The following is a 15,934-nucleotide window of genomic DNA, read 5'->3' as shown; positions in this document are numbered from 1 at the left end:
TTGTGTGAGCACACACGTACAAAGACAACTTCTGGAGGTCGGTTGTCTCCTTCTCCCTTTACGACATGGGTTCTGGGGATCCATCTCTAGCCATCTGGCTTACATAGCGAGCCCTTTATCTTGCCAGCCCTGAAGCTCGTAGTCAGCTCTGGAGTACTAGAACATCTTAAACCGATAAACAGGAATGATACACACATGTGTATCAACTGCTGAGTTTATGTTCGTATCATCTTTGTAAATATATCACTTTCAAATGGAACTCCCACGAATGACTGACTAAGCTCACATATTAGAAAGCAGACACTGTGCCAACCAGAATCACAAAATACAAAATGCTGGGCTTAGAGAATACTAACCTGAAGCCAGGCATGGTGGTTCATGTCTGCAAACCCAGCACTCAGGAAGACTGCTGTGAGTCTAGGGTTAGCCTGGGCTATGGTAAGACCATGTCTTAAAAATAGTAATAGTAATGAGAAAAAATTTCTAATAACAAAAAACTGAAAAGGATACTAGACAGGTCATTTCTCAGTCTGCCATTGAATCAACCTTTTTTTAAATCATGAGTATTCATGACTTTCAATGACCTTATACAAACAGGATCTGGTGCTTGGATATATCTTTTGTCCTCTCCAAAAGACTTCATTTTGAGTTTTATGAAAATTACAATTCATATAATTTAAAAATTGCCAGGCATGGTGTCATACATCTTTAATGGCAGCACTTGGGAGGTGGAGGAAGAGGCAGGCAGATCTCTGTGAGTTCCAAGCCAACCTGGTCTACTTAGTTCCTATCTTGAAACAAAACAGGAAGGACAGGAACTAGAGGAGACACTGTCACATGACTTTGGTCATATGAATCCCTGCACCAATTTGGGATTCCAACAGTAGGCAGGACACCAGATGCAGCCCTTTCTGAACTTCACTGAACCTTGGACCTTAGGTAGGGTCTCATGTAGTCCTGGGTGGTCTTGAACTCACAATCAAGAATAACTTCAAACTTCTGACATTTCTACCTCCCTCAAGTTCCCAAGTGCTGGAGATACAGGCATGTGCCATCATGCCTGCTTAAAACCCATTCCACAGAATATTACCCAGCCTCTGGCGCTTTGTTGTACTAATAAAAAACGGATTGATGGAACAGACATGCGGATTAAATAAAACACCCTGAAAGCTAATGAAAACTGAGGGGAAAACGGCGGGAAGCAGAGATCACTCATTGCTGCTGCTTACTAGCTGTATTTTTTTTTTTTTTGGCCAAATTACGTAAGCATCTGTGAGTTCTCACGGGACCATCATAAGCATGAGCAATTCTCCATCTTCTTATAGGGGATGCAGTCTAGGACTGCATTATTATTATTATTAATATTAATAATATTATTAATATTATTATTATTATTGACACAGCCATGGCCTTAGGCCAGCAAGTCAGAGTGGGATGGGGAAATGGATTCAGGGTCCTACGGAATGGACTGTGAGGACATTCCATCTGGCTACTTCTAGCCTTGGGGTAGCAGACACAGACTCAGAACGACATAGTGATGTAATGCCGACAGACTTGGTCTTGTATGCATAGAGAAAACGGAGTTCAATCTTGAGCATGCAAGACTATGGGAGATAAAAATGAGGGACAAAGTGGATGAACAAAAAGACATGAATGAGGGCTTGGGGATTTGGCTCAGAGCATCTGCCTAGCAAATGCAAGGCCATGGGTTTGGTCTTCAGCTCCCACTCCAGAGAGGAAAGACTGGAGAGGGATGGCTTACCAGTTAAAACCACTTGCTGCTCTTCCAAAGGATCTCAGTTTGGTTCCTAGCACCTGTCCTGGGAGCTCATAGACGACAGTAACTCTAGCTTCAAGGCATCCAATACTCTATTCTGGCCTCCACGGGCACCCAGCAACACTCATACACACACAGACACACACACATGCATATATGCATAAACATAATTCTTTAAAAGCAAGAGACAAGGTGGTGCACTCCAGCAACAGAGAGACAGAGACAGGAGGATCACAACAAGTTCAAGGCCAGCTTGATCTAGGAAAGATGGGCCTACACAAGACCTTGTCTCAAAAGAACAGAAAACAAAACAAGTGAGGAGTGTGGAACACTGGGAAAGTGGTGGGGCTGGACACAGCCTTCCTACCTTCAACCCTGGTCTCCAAGCTCCTTGATCATTGATAGACCTATCTCTCACCCAGTGACCCCTCACCTACAAGTGATTTGACCACATGTGTGAGCCAGAAGAAAAACTCTGGCGAGAGGGCAAGGGAATCTGCCATTGCAACAGTTATGCAACACAAAGTTCAAGGTTTCATCTAGCTTATCCAGTGGATGCCTAAAATCTGGAGAGAGATGGACAAACCATGTATGCACTGTTCCTGTCCTCTTGGAGCCAGAAGATGATCCTGACATGACATAGGGACCCACAGGAGTGTGTGTGCGTGCATGCATGTGTGTGTGTGTGTGAGTGTGTGTATGAAGCAAATATCTCTAGGATAACTAATGCAGTTCATATTTTTCTTTTCCTTTTTTTTGCTATTTAATTGACTCCTTTATTTTGCCTCTCCCATTTATCTGTCAGCTAAACAGCACTGATTTAGTTATCCTGTAAATGAAAATTAGCCAAGAGCACTATTGTTTTGGTGGTGAGGGGAAGGGTTTCTCTGTTTAACAGTCCAAGCTGTCCTGGAACTCACTTTGTAGACCAGGCTGGCCTTGAACTCACAGCCATCAGCCTGCCGCTGCCTCCTGAGTGCTGGCATTAAGGGCGAGGACCACCATTCCTGGCTCTGTATGGTCCTTGAGGATGAGAGGTGTTTACATTCTCACGCCTCCAAGGTTGGGAACCTGATCTCGTGCTTGGATCTGAACAGTGAGAGAAGAGGACTGATTCCAGCAAGTCATCCTCTGGCCCGCAGTCCCCCCATAAACAGAAAATGTAATTTAAATTTTTCACTGTAAACTGATAAAACCGCCAACAGTTGGCTCCTAACCCAACACTATTTCTAACTTTTGTTGGGGAATGATACATACAAAACTCTGAAAGGGCAGGAGCAAGGAGGATTCAGACGAGGGAAAGCAGATCCTTGGTGGCTCTGACCTGGGTCCCACCCAAACCCTAGGGGTCCTTGGAGTCCTTACCACCTGGCTGCCATCCACTGGTTTCTGTGGTCAGGGCCTGCAGAATGCCATGGTTCTTCAGCTCTGAGATCTGTAGGGGCAGGTGACCTTTAGAGTGAGGGTAGACTTCCTGTCTCCCCCCACACAGCTCTTCCCACCCACTGTATATGAAACATTCTGGAAATGAGAGGCAGAATATAGAATGAGAGAAGAATATAGTTTGCTCTGATGGACTGATTAAAAGTAAGTGTGTGTGTGTGTGCGTGCATGTGTGTGTGTGAGTGTGTGTGAGTGTGTGTATGTGTGTGTATGTGTGTGTGAGTGTGTGTATGTGTGTGTGAGTTTGTATGTGTGTGTGTGAATGTGTGTGTGAGTGTATGTGTGTGTGAGTGTGTGTATGTGTGAGTGTATGTGTGTGAGTGTGTGTGTGTGTGTGTGTGCACTCACGTAGGCCAGAGGTGAACTTGGGTTTTGTTACTCAGGAGATTTCCACTTTGCTTTTTGCAAGAGGGTCTCTCACTGGTCCCTGAGGCTCCCGGCTTTGGCTAGACTAGCTGCCCATTGAGCCCCAAGATCTGCCCGCCTCTGCCCCCACAGCACGAGGATTGCAAGCACAGCCCCCATGCGTAGCCTTTATGTGCGTTTCAGGCATCAAACCCAGGTCCGCATGTGGGCACGACAACTCTACTGTGGATTACCTCAGTTCTAACTGCCTGTGTGTGCGCACACTATCGTGAGCTCAGAGCCAAGTGCACACTAAACACTCATTCTACACTGAGCTACACCCCAGTTCCAAATTCAATCTTGTTTTTGTTGAAGACAGAGCATAGCTATATTGCACAGGCAGCCCTTGAACTCTTGTTTTCCTGTCTCCGACTCTGACATGATGGGGCCTACAGGCCTCCACCACCTCCTCCAGCCGAAAGATATTCTTAAAGTGGATTTCCTGGATATGTTGACTGTGCGGTTGCAGTTTGTTAATGTGTGGGACAAAGGCATGTCCTGTTGAATGCACACAGCCCCTTGGGACAGCGGTGTGCTTTGGCATCCCTAGTGCATTCGATGCTCATCCTCTGGGTGCTATGATCTTATCAGACAGACACTGTGTGTCAGGTTTGTGCTTGCCCTCCTGTGTCCCCAGTACACGGAAGCCTAGGTTGGCAGCAGAGGCACGCAAGAGCATGTGATATATACCGGAACTCCTCTGAAAGCCATGAGTGCGCCACTGTCCTTGTACAATGAGGAGTGCCCAGCAGAGACACTTTCCACCTGCAAGACAGACAGACCAGGGTCAACTTCCTGCAGCAATCTCCCATAGCCCATGGTTTAAATTCCTCATCTTTTCCTAGAATAAGAAAAATGAACTTTGGAGAAATCTAAAGAAAACCATTTAGACATGGTGGTACACTTGGGAGGTCGAGGCAGGAGAACAGAGAGCCTATCTCTACCCTCAGCTCCCACAGAGGGGGTGGTGCTGCAGCTTTTGCTTGAGACACTGGGTTCACATGATGTGAAGAGAAGCATGTAGCATTGTACATGTAGTACTGTAGGTCTAACACGGTGTAGCACAGATATGGCTAGGGTATCCACCATAAGAGAAAGGAAGGGAGGATAAAGGGTAGAAGAGGGGAGGGCAAAATTATAAAAGGATTACTTAATGTTATTTAAGAAATCACTTGCTGGGTGATGGTGGCGCACGCCTTTAATCCCAGCACTCGGGAGGTAAAGGCAGGCAGATCTCTGTGAGTTCGAGACCAGCCTGGTCTACAAGAGCTAGTTCCAGGACAGGCTCCAAAGCCACAGAGAAACCCTGTCTCGAAAAACCAAAAAAAAAAAAAAAAAAAAAAAGAAATCACTTGATGCATGCATGTACAGGTCAGAGGGCAACCTGTAGGAGCTGTGTCTCTCCTTCCACTATGTCAGTCTGGGGACGGAACTCAGTAGACTTGGCAGCAAGCGCCTTTACAGCTGCGCCGTCTTGCCGGCCCCTAAGTCCTGGAACTTGCATCGGTGAAGTTCATTTAGGCACTTTGCCCAGCCCTTTCACTCAGCAAACCTTTCCCTGATAGCGTTTAAAAAACACAACAGCTAAGTAGCGGTGGCATGCACCCATAATCCCAGCTCTTGGGAGGCAGAGGCAGGCGGAGAGCCTGAGGCCAGCCTGGTCTACAGAGTGAGTTCCAGGACAGCCAGGGCTACACAGAGACACTGTCTCAAAAAACAAAACAAAACAAAAAACAAAAGAGGCAAAACCAAATCACAGAGACAAAACACTTGCATAACTGGTTCCCCCTCATATCACAAGCACAGATTAGGGGCCAATCCTCCTACCACATTGGGAAAGAATTCTATAAGCCAGTAAATTAAAAGAAAATTTTTTTTCAGGAAGCACGTGACAGGAAGGGAGAGTCAGTTTTCTTAAGATGTGTGGGCCCTGAATGGTCCCAGTGCCCCTGCAGCTCCCTTCACACCCACAAACACCTGAGCAGAACAACCTGCACTTGAGGCATTATTTTTTTTTTTAATTAAAGGGAAGTCATAAATATGGGCGGGGTTGGGAGTGGCTCTGGGAAGAGTTAGGGGCAGAAGTACGAGGCAAATGCTATCATATATATATGTGTGTATATATATATATTTATATATACACATATATATATATATCATATACATGTACCAAATTCTTGAAGTTAGGAAAAATAAATTTTAAAACACACACAGGGGATTTTGTCTCAAACCAACCACTCAGCCATTTCCCCAAACCAAACAACCGAGAGTGGTAGTTACAGCCTTGCAATCCCAGCAGCCCACGGGAGGCAGAGCCATCACTTAAGGTGCCGTTCGCTGACCAGTCTAGGCTACAAAGCAAGACCGGCACATACACAAAACACAAAAATAATCCAGTAGAAAATCCGTGATTTGCACAGAAGGAAATATCATTTTAAATGACTTGAAGTGTGAGGTTTGTGTAGGCGCATGTGTGACAGTCAGAACCCAACCTAACATGTCTATCCTCACTTCCCACCTCGCTTTGAGACAGGGTCTCTTATTCCTTGCTGGTGTGCCAGGCTAGCAGGAACATTGAGGGGACTACCTCAATCTCGCCATGGGGGTCATAGGCACAGGGCACCACATCTGGTCACATGGGTTCTGGGGATCCATGTTGTGCCGAAAGAGCCTCACCCTGTCAACCATCTCCCTGGCTCAAAAGCACATCCTTATTGTTCAGAATTGTATCTTATTTTTATTGTGTGTTGTCTTTCCGTGTATCTGAGAATGCCATGTGTGTGCAGGCGCTCAAGGAGGCCAGGAGAGGCTCGGGTCCTGTGGTGACAAGCCCTCTGACGTGGGTGCTGGGAACTGAGCCTAGGAGCTTTGTAAGAGCAGCAAGGGCTCCAGCTGCTGAGCCCTCTCTCCAGCCCCAAGATTTAAAAATCATGGATGTGATGGCTATTCTTAGTTGTCAGCTTGACTACATCTAGCATTAACAAATCAAGCTGCTGGACAGATTGTGGGGGATTTTTCTTGGCCATCTGAAGTGGAAGGAAGCACATTAACTCTGGGTCCACACCTGCTTCTGGCAGCCTACATAAAGGACACGAAAACGGAGGCTTTGACTCTGCCTGCTGGCCCTCGCTCTCGCTGGCAAGTCCATCCCTTCAGTGGCATTAGAGCCTACTTCCTCAGGATTCTGGCGTGTTCTCAAGACCAGCTGAGACGTCCAGACTCATGGACTAAACAAATGCCGGATTCTTGAACTTTCTGTTAGGACAGGAGGATCACAACCTGTAAGCCACTCGAATACACACACACACACCACACACACACACACACACACACACACACACACACACACACACACACAATCAGTTCTGTCCTCTAGAGAACCCTAATACATATGAATAAATGGCATATGAACTATTCTGAGATAATGTTTCAGTGGTTAGGTTCTCAAAGGTCACACACACCACACCAACACACACACACACACACACACACACACACACACACACACAATCAGTTCTGTCCTCTAGAGAACCCTAATACATATGAATAAATGGCATATGAACTATTCTGAGATAATGTTTCAGTGGTTAGGTTCTCAAAGGTCAAAAAAAGTGACAATTTTTTTTTTTAGCTAGGATGATCAAGGGTTACAATAACATGCAGGCGTGTCTAACCTTTCAACCTTACAACAGACAGTCTCATCTATAAAATTTACAATCAAGAAACACAGACTCAAGTTATAAAAAAGAGAAAGTTGCAAGAAAGATGTTCTAATTATGAAAATGTCCTCTTAAAGAATATAGTTTTGCTGGGCGGTGCTGGCGCACCCCTTTAATCCCACAGCACTTGGGCAGCAGAGGCAGGCGGATCTCTGTGTTCAAGGGCAGCGAGGTCTACAATGAGAGTTCCAGGACTGCCAGGGCTGTTACACAGAGAAATTCTGCCTTGAAAAACAAAACAAAACAGAAAATAATCAAACAACCAAACGAAACTCTAAACCTTCAAGTAGGTCCACAGTGCAGTCCTGAGGAAGTGCTGGTCTCTGGGATTTATCACAGCACACAGGCTGCCGTATCTGTGCGCCAACTGTACGGCCTGAGAGCCTCTTTCCACGCGCCCTGTGGAACTTAGCTTTCCTTTCTCAGAATGGAAGAGACTCCTCTACCTTTAATATTCATTTCATCACTGTTGTTTGTTTGGAATCTTGTTCCATTCTGGAGCTCTGGCTGGTTTATAACAAGTGCTGAGCCCTTTGTTTCCAGCTCCTCCCGAGGGCTGTGGGGACAGGTGGGGAAGTTTCAACAGAGAACCACCTCACCGTGTTCTACCCATGTGTTTCATTTATCTTACCATTCCTTCCTACCTTGATCTTTCCTCCTCTCTTTCCCATTGTCACACACACACACACACACACACACACACACACACACACACACACACACACACACACAGTGCACAGGATACTGTGAGTTCAGCCCAGCCTGGTCTACAGAGTGAGTCCCAGAACAGGCTCTAAAGCTACAGAGAAGTTCTCAAAAAACCAAAGGAAAAAAATTACACAAATCTGTAGCAGGGCAATTGTGGCACATGCCTTTAATCCCAGCATTCAGCAGGCAGAATCTCTGTGAGTTCGAGGCCAGCCTTGTCTACAGAATGAGGTCCAGGACAGCTGAAGCTACCCAGAGAAACCCTTTCTCAATTTTTTTTAAAGACTTAAGACTTGTTTTATGCGTATGAGTATGAGGCTGGCATGCATGCCTGCGACCTGTAGAGGCCAGAAAGCATCAGGTCTCCTGGAACGGGAACTACAGATGGTCACGACCCATCACATGGTGCACGCGCTGAATCTGGAGCCTCTGCAAGAGCAGCCAGTGCTCTTGACCACCGAGACATCTGTCTAGCCCCTTATCTTTTGAGACAGAACTTGATTGTGCTGCCCTGGCTGGTAAGGAACTAACTAAGTAGATCAGGCTGGCCTTCAACTCACAGAGATCCACCTGTCACTGCCTCTAAGTGCTGGGACTAAAGGGGTGGCCACCACACCAAGTTCTATTTGACTTTTTAAAGATTAAGTGTGTATATGTGTGTGAGTGTATGTCATATGTGTGCAGAGGCCACAAAGGACACCGATCCCTGGAGCTTTAGTTACAGGAGGCTATGAGCCAACTGACGTGGGTCCTCTAGAAGAGTAGCTAACTTTTTTTTTTTTTTTTTGCTTTTTGTTTGTTTTGTTTTGTTTTTCAAGATAGGGTTTCTTTGTAGCTTTAGGGCCTGTCCTGTAACCTGCTCTGTAGAACAGGCTGGCCACAAACTCACAGAGATCCGCCTGCCTCTGCCTCCTGAGTGCTGGAATTAAAGGTATGTGCCACCACCGCCCAGCTCTAGCCCCCTCTATAAGTCTTATGACTCCCATGCATACAATCCAAGTTTCTGTGCAAAGGGCTACATGGAGACCTTCTCTTATATGTCTTTCTGCTTTCCACATCCATCGGCCTAGTACAAGATACAATAAATTTTTATTGACAATATATCTCAATAATATTTGGTAAATAACTCATCAAAAGTCTCTCAACTAAAAAAAGCCCAGGACCAGATGGTTTCAGCTCAGAACTCTACAAGACTTTCAAAGAAGAACTAATACCAATACTCCTCAAATTATTCCATATAATAGAAACAGAAGGAACATTAATGAAGCTACAAGTACCCTGATACCCAAACCACAGAAAGACATTACTAAGGGAATTACAGACCAATCTCACTCATGAACACTGATGCAAAAATACTAAATAAAATACTGGCAAATCAGAACCATCATCCACCATGATCAAGTTGGCTTCATCCCAGAAATACAGGGATAATTCAATGTATGAAAGAAAATCTGTCAACATAATCCACCATATAAACAAGCTGAAAAATAAAAAGCACGTGATCATCTCATTATATGATAGTTTGTATAAGTGATCCCAAAAATTCTACCAAGGAACTTCTACAACTCATAAACACTTTCAATAATGTAGCAGGATACAAGATTAACTCAAAAAAATCAGTAGCCCTCCTGTATACAGAGGACAAAAGGGCTGGGGAAGAAACCAGAGAATCAACACCCTTCACAATATCCACAAATAGCATAAAATATCTTGGATTAACTTACCAAACAAGTGGAAGACTTGTATGACAAGAATTAAATCTTCAAAGAAAGAAATTGAAGAAGACACCAGAAAGTGGAAAGATCTCCCATGCTCTTGGGTAGGCAGAATTAACATAGTAAAATGGCAGTCTTACCAAAAGCAATCTACAGCTTCAACTTAATGCCCATCAAAATCCCAGCAAAATTCTTCACAGACTTCAAAAAAAAAAAAAAGGTACTCAACTTCACATGGAAAAACAAAAAACCCAGGATAGCCAAAACAATCCTATACAATAAAAGAACTTCTGGAGGCATCACAATCCCTGACTTCACAAACTCTACTACAGAGCTATAGTACTGAAAACAGCCTGGTATTGGCATAAGAACAGACAGGAGGACCAATGGAACAGAATAGAAGACCAAGATATCAATCCACACATCTTCAAACACATGATTTTTTAAAAAGATAGATTTATTTATTTATTTATTTATTTATTTATTTATTTATTTAGTATACAGCATTCTGCCTCCATGTATACCCGCATGCCAGAAGAGGGCACCAGATCTCATTACCGATGGTTGTGAGCCACCATGTGGTTGCTGGGAATTGAACTCAGAACCTCTGGAAGAACAGACAGTGCTCTTAACCACTGAGCCATCTCTCCTGCCCCGAACATGTGATTTTTGATAAAGAAGCAAAAGATATCAAATGGAAAAAAGAAAACATATTTAACAAGTGGTTCTGGCATAACTGGATATCAACATATAGAAGAATGAGAACAGACCCATATCTATCACCATGCACAAAACTCAAACACAAATGGATCAAAGACCTCAACATAGTCAGCCACACTGAATCTCATAGAAGAGAAAGTGAGAAATACACTTGAATGCATTGGCACAGGAGACCACTTCCTAAATATAACCCCAGCAGCACAGACACTGAGAGAAACAGTTAATGAATAAAAGTTCCTGAAACTGAAAAGTTTCTGTAAAGCAAAGGACATGGTCAACAAGACAAAATGACAGCCTACAGAATGGGAAAAGATCTTCACTAACCCCACATCAGACAGAGGTCTGATCTCCAAAATATACAAAGAACTCAAGAAATTGTTCACCAAAAGATCACATAATCCAATAAAAAAAAATTAGTACAGACTTAAACAGAGAACTCTCAATGGAAGAATCTAAAATGGCTGAAAGACACTTAAGGAAATGTTCAACATCCTTAGTCGTCAAAGAAATGCAAATCAAAACAACTCTGAGCTTCCATCTTACACCTTAAGAATGGCCAAAATCAAAAACACTGAAGACAACTTATGCTGAAAAGGTTGTGGAGAAAAGGGAACACTTCTGCATTGCTGGTGGGAATGCAAGCTGGTACAACCCCTTTGGAAGTCACTGTGGTGATTTCTCAAAAAATTAGGAAACAACCTTCCTCGAGACCCAGTAATACTACTTTGGGTATATATTCACAGGATGCTCAATCGTGTCACAAGGACATGTGCTCAACTATGTTCATAGCAGTTTTGTTTGTCATATCCAGAACCTGGAAACAACCTAAATGCCCCTCGCCCAGAGAATGAATAAGGAAAATGTGGTACATATACACAATGGAGTACTACACAGCAGAAAAAATAAAACATCTTGAATTTTGCAGGAAAATGGATGGAGCTAGAAAACATTGTTTTGAGTGAGGTAACTAAGACACAGAAAGACAATTATCACATGTACTCAGTCATAAGTGGTTTTTAAATATAAAGAAAAAAATGAAAGAAAAAGAAAAAGAAAAAACCAGCCTACAAACCACAATCCCAGAGAACTCAGACAACAATGAGGACACTAAGAGAGACATAGATCTAATCTACATGGGAAGTAGAAAAAGACAAGATCTCCTGAGTAAATTGGGAGCATGAATACCTTGGGAGAGGGTGGAACTGGGGAGGGGAGAGGCAGGGAGGGGAGCAGAGAAAAATGTAGAGCTCAATAAAAATCCACAAAAAAAAGAGAGAGAGAGAAAAATATTTGGTGAATAAAAACCAGATTCACTTTATTCTCCTCTGGCTAGATCTCAGCCCCTTCCTTATACTTCCCTTTGGAAGAACAGTTTGTCCCCTTCTGAGAAGGAGAAAACCTCCCTGGAGAGCTCAGCAAATGCTCTGTCTGTGTTCTGGTCCCTGAACCTCATTTCTGGCAGCACGACAGAGGGAAGGTATAGAGTGTAGGCTAGCTGCCAGGCTCACATGGACATACGCACGCGGTGACTGTGGGCCAGCGGGGCTCAGGGTGGCGGTCAGGATGCTGCTTACATTTTTGTCAATTTGATATAAAACTAGCACGATCGGGGGAAGATGCCTCTGCTGGAGAAACATCTCTCTCATACGCACGGGCGTTTAGACAAGTCTGTTATTTTGAGACAGCTGGACTGGAATTACTATGCAGTCCCAGGTGACTTTGAACTCAGCTCTGCCTGTCCTTGACTCCTGAGTGCTGGGATTAAATGCCTGTGCCACACTGTCTGACTGATACTTTCTAGACTAACAATTGATGAGGGAGGGCCCAGCCACTGTGGGCAGTGCACGCCTGCTCAGGAGGTCCAGGCTGAAGGCTGAATGGGAGCCCGAGGAGCAAGTCAGTGAGCATTAGTGTTCTCTAAGGCTGTGTGTCAGTTCCTGCCTCCAGGTTCCTTTCCTGACTTTCCTCAGGGATGGGCTGCGAGTTCTAAAATGAACTAAATTCCTTCCTCTACTTTTGGTCATGGTGTTTTTCACAGCAATAAAAACACTAAGGAAGGGGGCTGAAGAGATGGCTCAGTGATTAAGAGCACTGACTGCTTTTCTGGCAGACACAGGTTCAGTTTCATAGACACTCACAACTGTCTGTAAGTCCAAGATCTGACACCCTCACACAGACATACATGCAGAAAAAATACCAATGCACATTAAATAAATAAAGAAATAAAATTAGGGATGGAGAGATGGCTCAGTGGTTAAGAGGATTGCCTGCTCTTCCAAAGGTCCTGAGTTCAATTCCCGGCAACCACATGGTGGTTCACAACCATCTCTAATGAGGTCTGGTGCCCTCTTCTGGCCTGTAGACATACACAGAGACAGAATACTGTATACATAATAAACAAATAAATATTTAAAAAAAGAAATAAAATTTAAAAAGCTAAGTCAGACAATCAGCCAAAGCCAGTGAATGACAAGGAAGAGAATACTAAATTAATTGATGTTAAGTCCAAGAAATAGTGATTTATTAGGGAATTTCAGACCCCATCCCCCTTCCCCACCCAAGCAAGAGGAAACAAGAATCTTCAAATAACCCAGGAAACAAGACACCACCTACATGTGGACAGATTCTTCTGGTTTTGAGACGCAATGACAGGAGCCCAGGCTGACCTTGAACTCATGCTGTAGCTGAGGATGACCTAGAGTAACTGATCCTTTTGTCTCCAACTCCCAAGTGTTAGCATCACAGATGTCCCACCATGGTGGCTTAGAATCATATCTCTCTTTCTGCCTGTCTGTCTATCTGTGTGACAGTCTGTCTGTCTGATCCTGGAAATAGAACCTAATGCTGCAAGCATGCTAGGCAATTGCTTTACTGCTGAACTACACCTTCAGCCCATGATCTCCAAGAATGAAGATATATGATCATTTCCCCTAAATATTTCTAAAACTCCACACTGTCTGTCTCATTAACCGTGCAACCCCCAAACAGCACCTTCTTCTCCGAGCAGGAGCGCTCACCTGTCCATCTCGTAGTTTGTTCTCGGTCCCAACAGAGAAAGATCTCTCGCTCATGCCTCAAGATCACTGGTTCAGAGGAGCCTGTCCTCAGGCTCTGGAAAGGGTTTGACTCGATGGTCTGAGCTCCAAAGCTCCCAGGAGAGCCGCAGGCCCACGTGCTCTACCTCTGCCTTCCTTCTTGGCAGCCATGCAGGCTACAAGGAAGCAAACAGTCCCTTTGTGCCATCACCAAGGTGCAGGAGGTTTCTGTGTGTCCTGAACGGAGCCCTGGGGACTGTGAAGCTTCACTCTGGAAAACAGCGGTGGGGCAGGGCAGGGAAAAGAAGAAAAAAACTGGCTCCATCATTCAGTTCTGCCTCCATTCAAGGAGGAAAAGACTTTTAAAATCTTCTATCAACTGTGAATCTATTCTAAATACACAGGATGCTTAGCCAGATGACTACTGCTTACTGCCCACAGTGCAGGACTGGATGGGACATACAGGGGCCTGGAGGGGGTTGGGGATGGACTATGACCGTCTAGTTGGCAGTGGCACTGACCTAATTAGTGGTGTCTGTTTCTGTCCATGACTTCACTGAGACCTAGCTGGCTTATGGGGGTGAGGCTGACTGGTGGTTGCACTTTACTGAAGATGGCTCTGTTCAGGTGCTATACCCAAAAGGAGCTCTGGGGCTTACGAATCTAGGACTGTTCCCCAGAGGGACAGAAAAACTCAAAATACCAGATGATATCATAACCTTGCTAAGTCAAAATGACCAAATTTGTTTGTGTGTAGTTTTGGTGCTGGTGATCAAATCCAGGTCTTCATGCATGCCAAGCTACCACTGAACTACATCTTCAGCTCAACTTACGTGTGCACACACAAGCATACAAGTTCCTAATAACCCCAGGTGCTGTTACAATGCAGGGTCTGTTCAGCTTAGTTTTTCAGACAGGATCTCTCATTTGCCTGAAATCCAACAAGCAGGCTGGGCTGGCCAGCCAGTGAGCTTTAGAGATCTGCCTGTCTCCACAGTCCTAACGCTGGGATTACAATAATGTGTTAGCACACTACCACACCCAATTTTTCGAAATTATTATTTGTATTCATGCAGGTGTGTCTGTCTATCATGTATGCACAGATCCATAGGGTATTGGATCAGCTGGAGATGGAGCTACAGATGCCTGTCAGCTTCCATGCAGGTGCTGAGAGCTCAATCCTGGTCCTCTGCAAGGGCAACAAATGTTCTTAGCTGATGAGCATCTCTCTCTCTCTCTCTCTCTCTCTCTCTCTCTCTCTCTCTCTCTCTCTCTCTGTCTCTCTCTCTGACATAGGGATGTGGAGATGCTGTTGAGTCTGGCCTCAGACTTGCTATGTAGCTGAGGCTTGCTTCTGCTTCTCAAGGCTGGGACAACGCTGTGAAAAGCTGAGAACTCTCGCCCTGCTCTATGCCTTTCAACTCATGTTGTCCAGGACTAGGGCAGGACAAAGATCACAGTCACGAGGGACTAGACATCATGGACGCCTGTCACACCAGATGATTGTGTCAAACTGTGACAGTCTTCTCGTGGACAAGAGTTCCCAGGACCTTAGTGGCAGGGATTGATGTGTGTGGGTCAACAGAAAAACACGAGGCCTGGGACATAGATCAGAGGAAAAGCAATTGCTCATCATGTGTGAGATCCTGGGTTCAATTCCCAACAATGGAAAAACATATGTAGATCAGGGATCACCATCAATATGGTAGTGTATGCCCCTGGAGGCAGAGTCAGGAGAATAACTCTGAGTATGAGGACCACCTCATCTCCATAGAGCTCCAGGCCAGCTGAAGATACATAGCAAGGCTTTGTCTCAGTAAAAAACAAAATAAGGGCAGGTGAGATGGCTTAGTGGGTAGAGGTGCTTGCCAGCAAGCCTGAGGACCTGAGTTCAATCCCCAGAGGGACCCACATGGTAGAAGGAGAGAAACCAGTTGTCTTCTGACTCCACACAGGCACCATGGCACAGGTCCACTTGCCCCCCCCCCCGCCCCACTAAACAGAATTTAGAAAGCAAAACAAGAAGAGGCTGGGAAGACGGCTCAGTGGGTAAGAGAGCTTGCTTCGGGAGTAGAGACCTGAGTTTGGCTCCCTAGCAGTATGGGGATGAAGATGTAATGACTACCGGTTGATGGGCCTAGTTCCGGGTTCTGTCAGAGACCCAGCTTCAAAGGCACAAGGCACAGAGAGACAGCACAGGGCGATGGCAGTCCTCCTCGGGCCTCTCTGTTTCCATATGGCAGGCACGCTCACACCCACACCAAGGAGTCAGGGGTTGTACCATAGCGGCAGGACACTAGATTCTACCCTTAATACCAAGGGAAGAAAAACGTGGCTGGAGGGTTCTCACACAACCGACAGTCATACTTCACAGGCTCGGAGGACTAAGGCGGGAGACAGGCATCTCCACAG

At 45.0% G+C, this 15,934-nt stretch overlaps 1 protein-coding gene across 5 annotated transcripts in view; it reads right to left on the bottom strand.

Annotated features, from left to right (window-relative positions):
• Elmod3 (ELMO domain containing 3) overlaps positions 1 to 15,934 on the bottom strand; it is a 109,774-nt gene that overhangs the window by 23,139 nt on the left and 70,701 nt on the right. For 4 of the 5 annotated variants that reach the window (XM_026787987.1, XM_026787986.1, XM_005364728.3 and 1 more), the window contains exons 2-4: positions 13,505 to 13,793; positions 4,316 to 4,390; positions 3,143 to 3,212 (exon numbers count right to left, since the gene is read on the bottom strand). In XM_026787987.1, coding sequence (XP_026643788.1) covers positions 3,143 to 3,212; positions 4,316 to 4,390; positions 13,505 to 13,558 — 199 coding nt within the window. In that variant the 5' untranslated portion in view covers positions 13,559 to 13,793. The remainder of the gene's footprint in view (positions 1 to 3,142; positions 3,213 to 4,315; positions 4,391 to 13,504; positions 13,794 to 15,934) is intronic. The other variant, XM_026787989.1, reaches the window with a different exon arrangement.

Source organism: Microtus ochrogaster (genome assembly GCF_000317375.1).
Source record: "Microtus ochrogaster isolate Prairie Vole_2 chromosome 14 unlocalized genomic scaffold, MicOch1.0 chr14_random_3, whole genome shotgun sequence".
NCBI lineage: Eukaryota > Metazoa > Chordata > Mammalia > Rodentia > Cricetidae > Microtus > Microtus ochrogaster.
The sequence above is the reverse complement of the archived record's forward strand: the minus strand, read 5'-3'. Positions and strand labels throughout refer to the sequence as shown.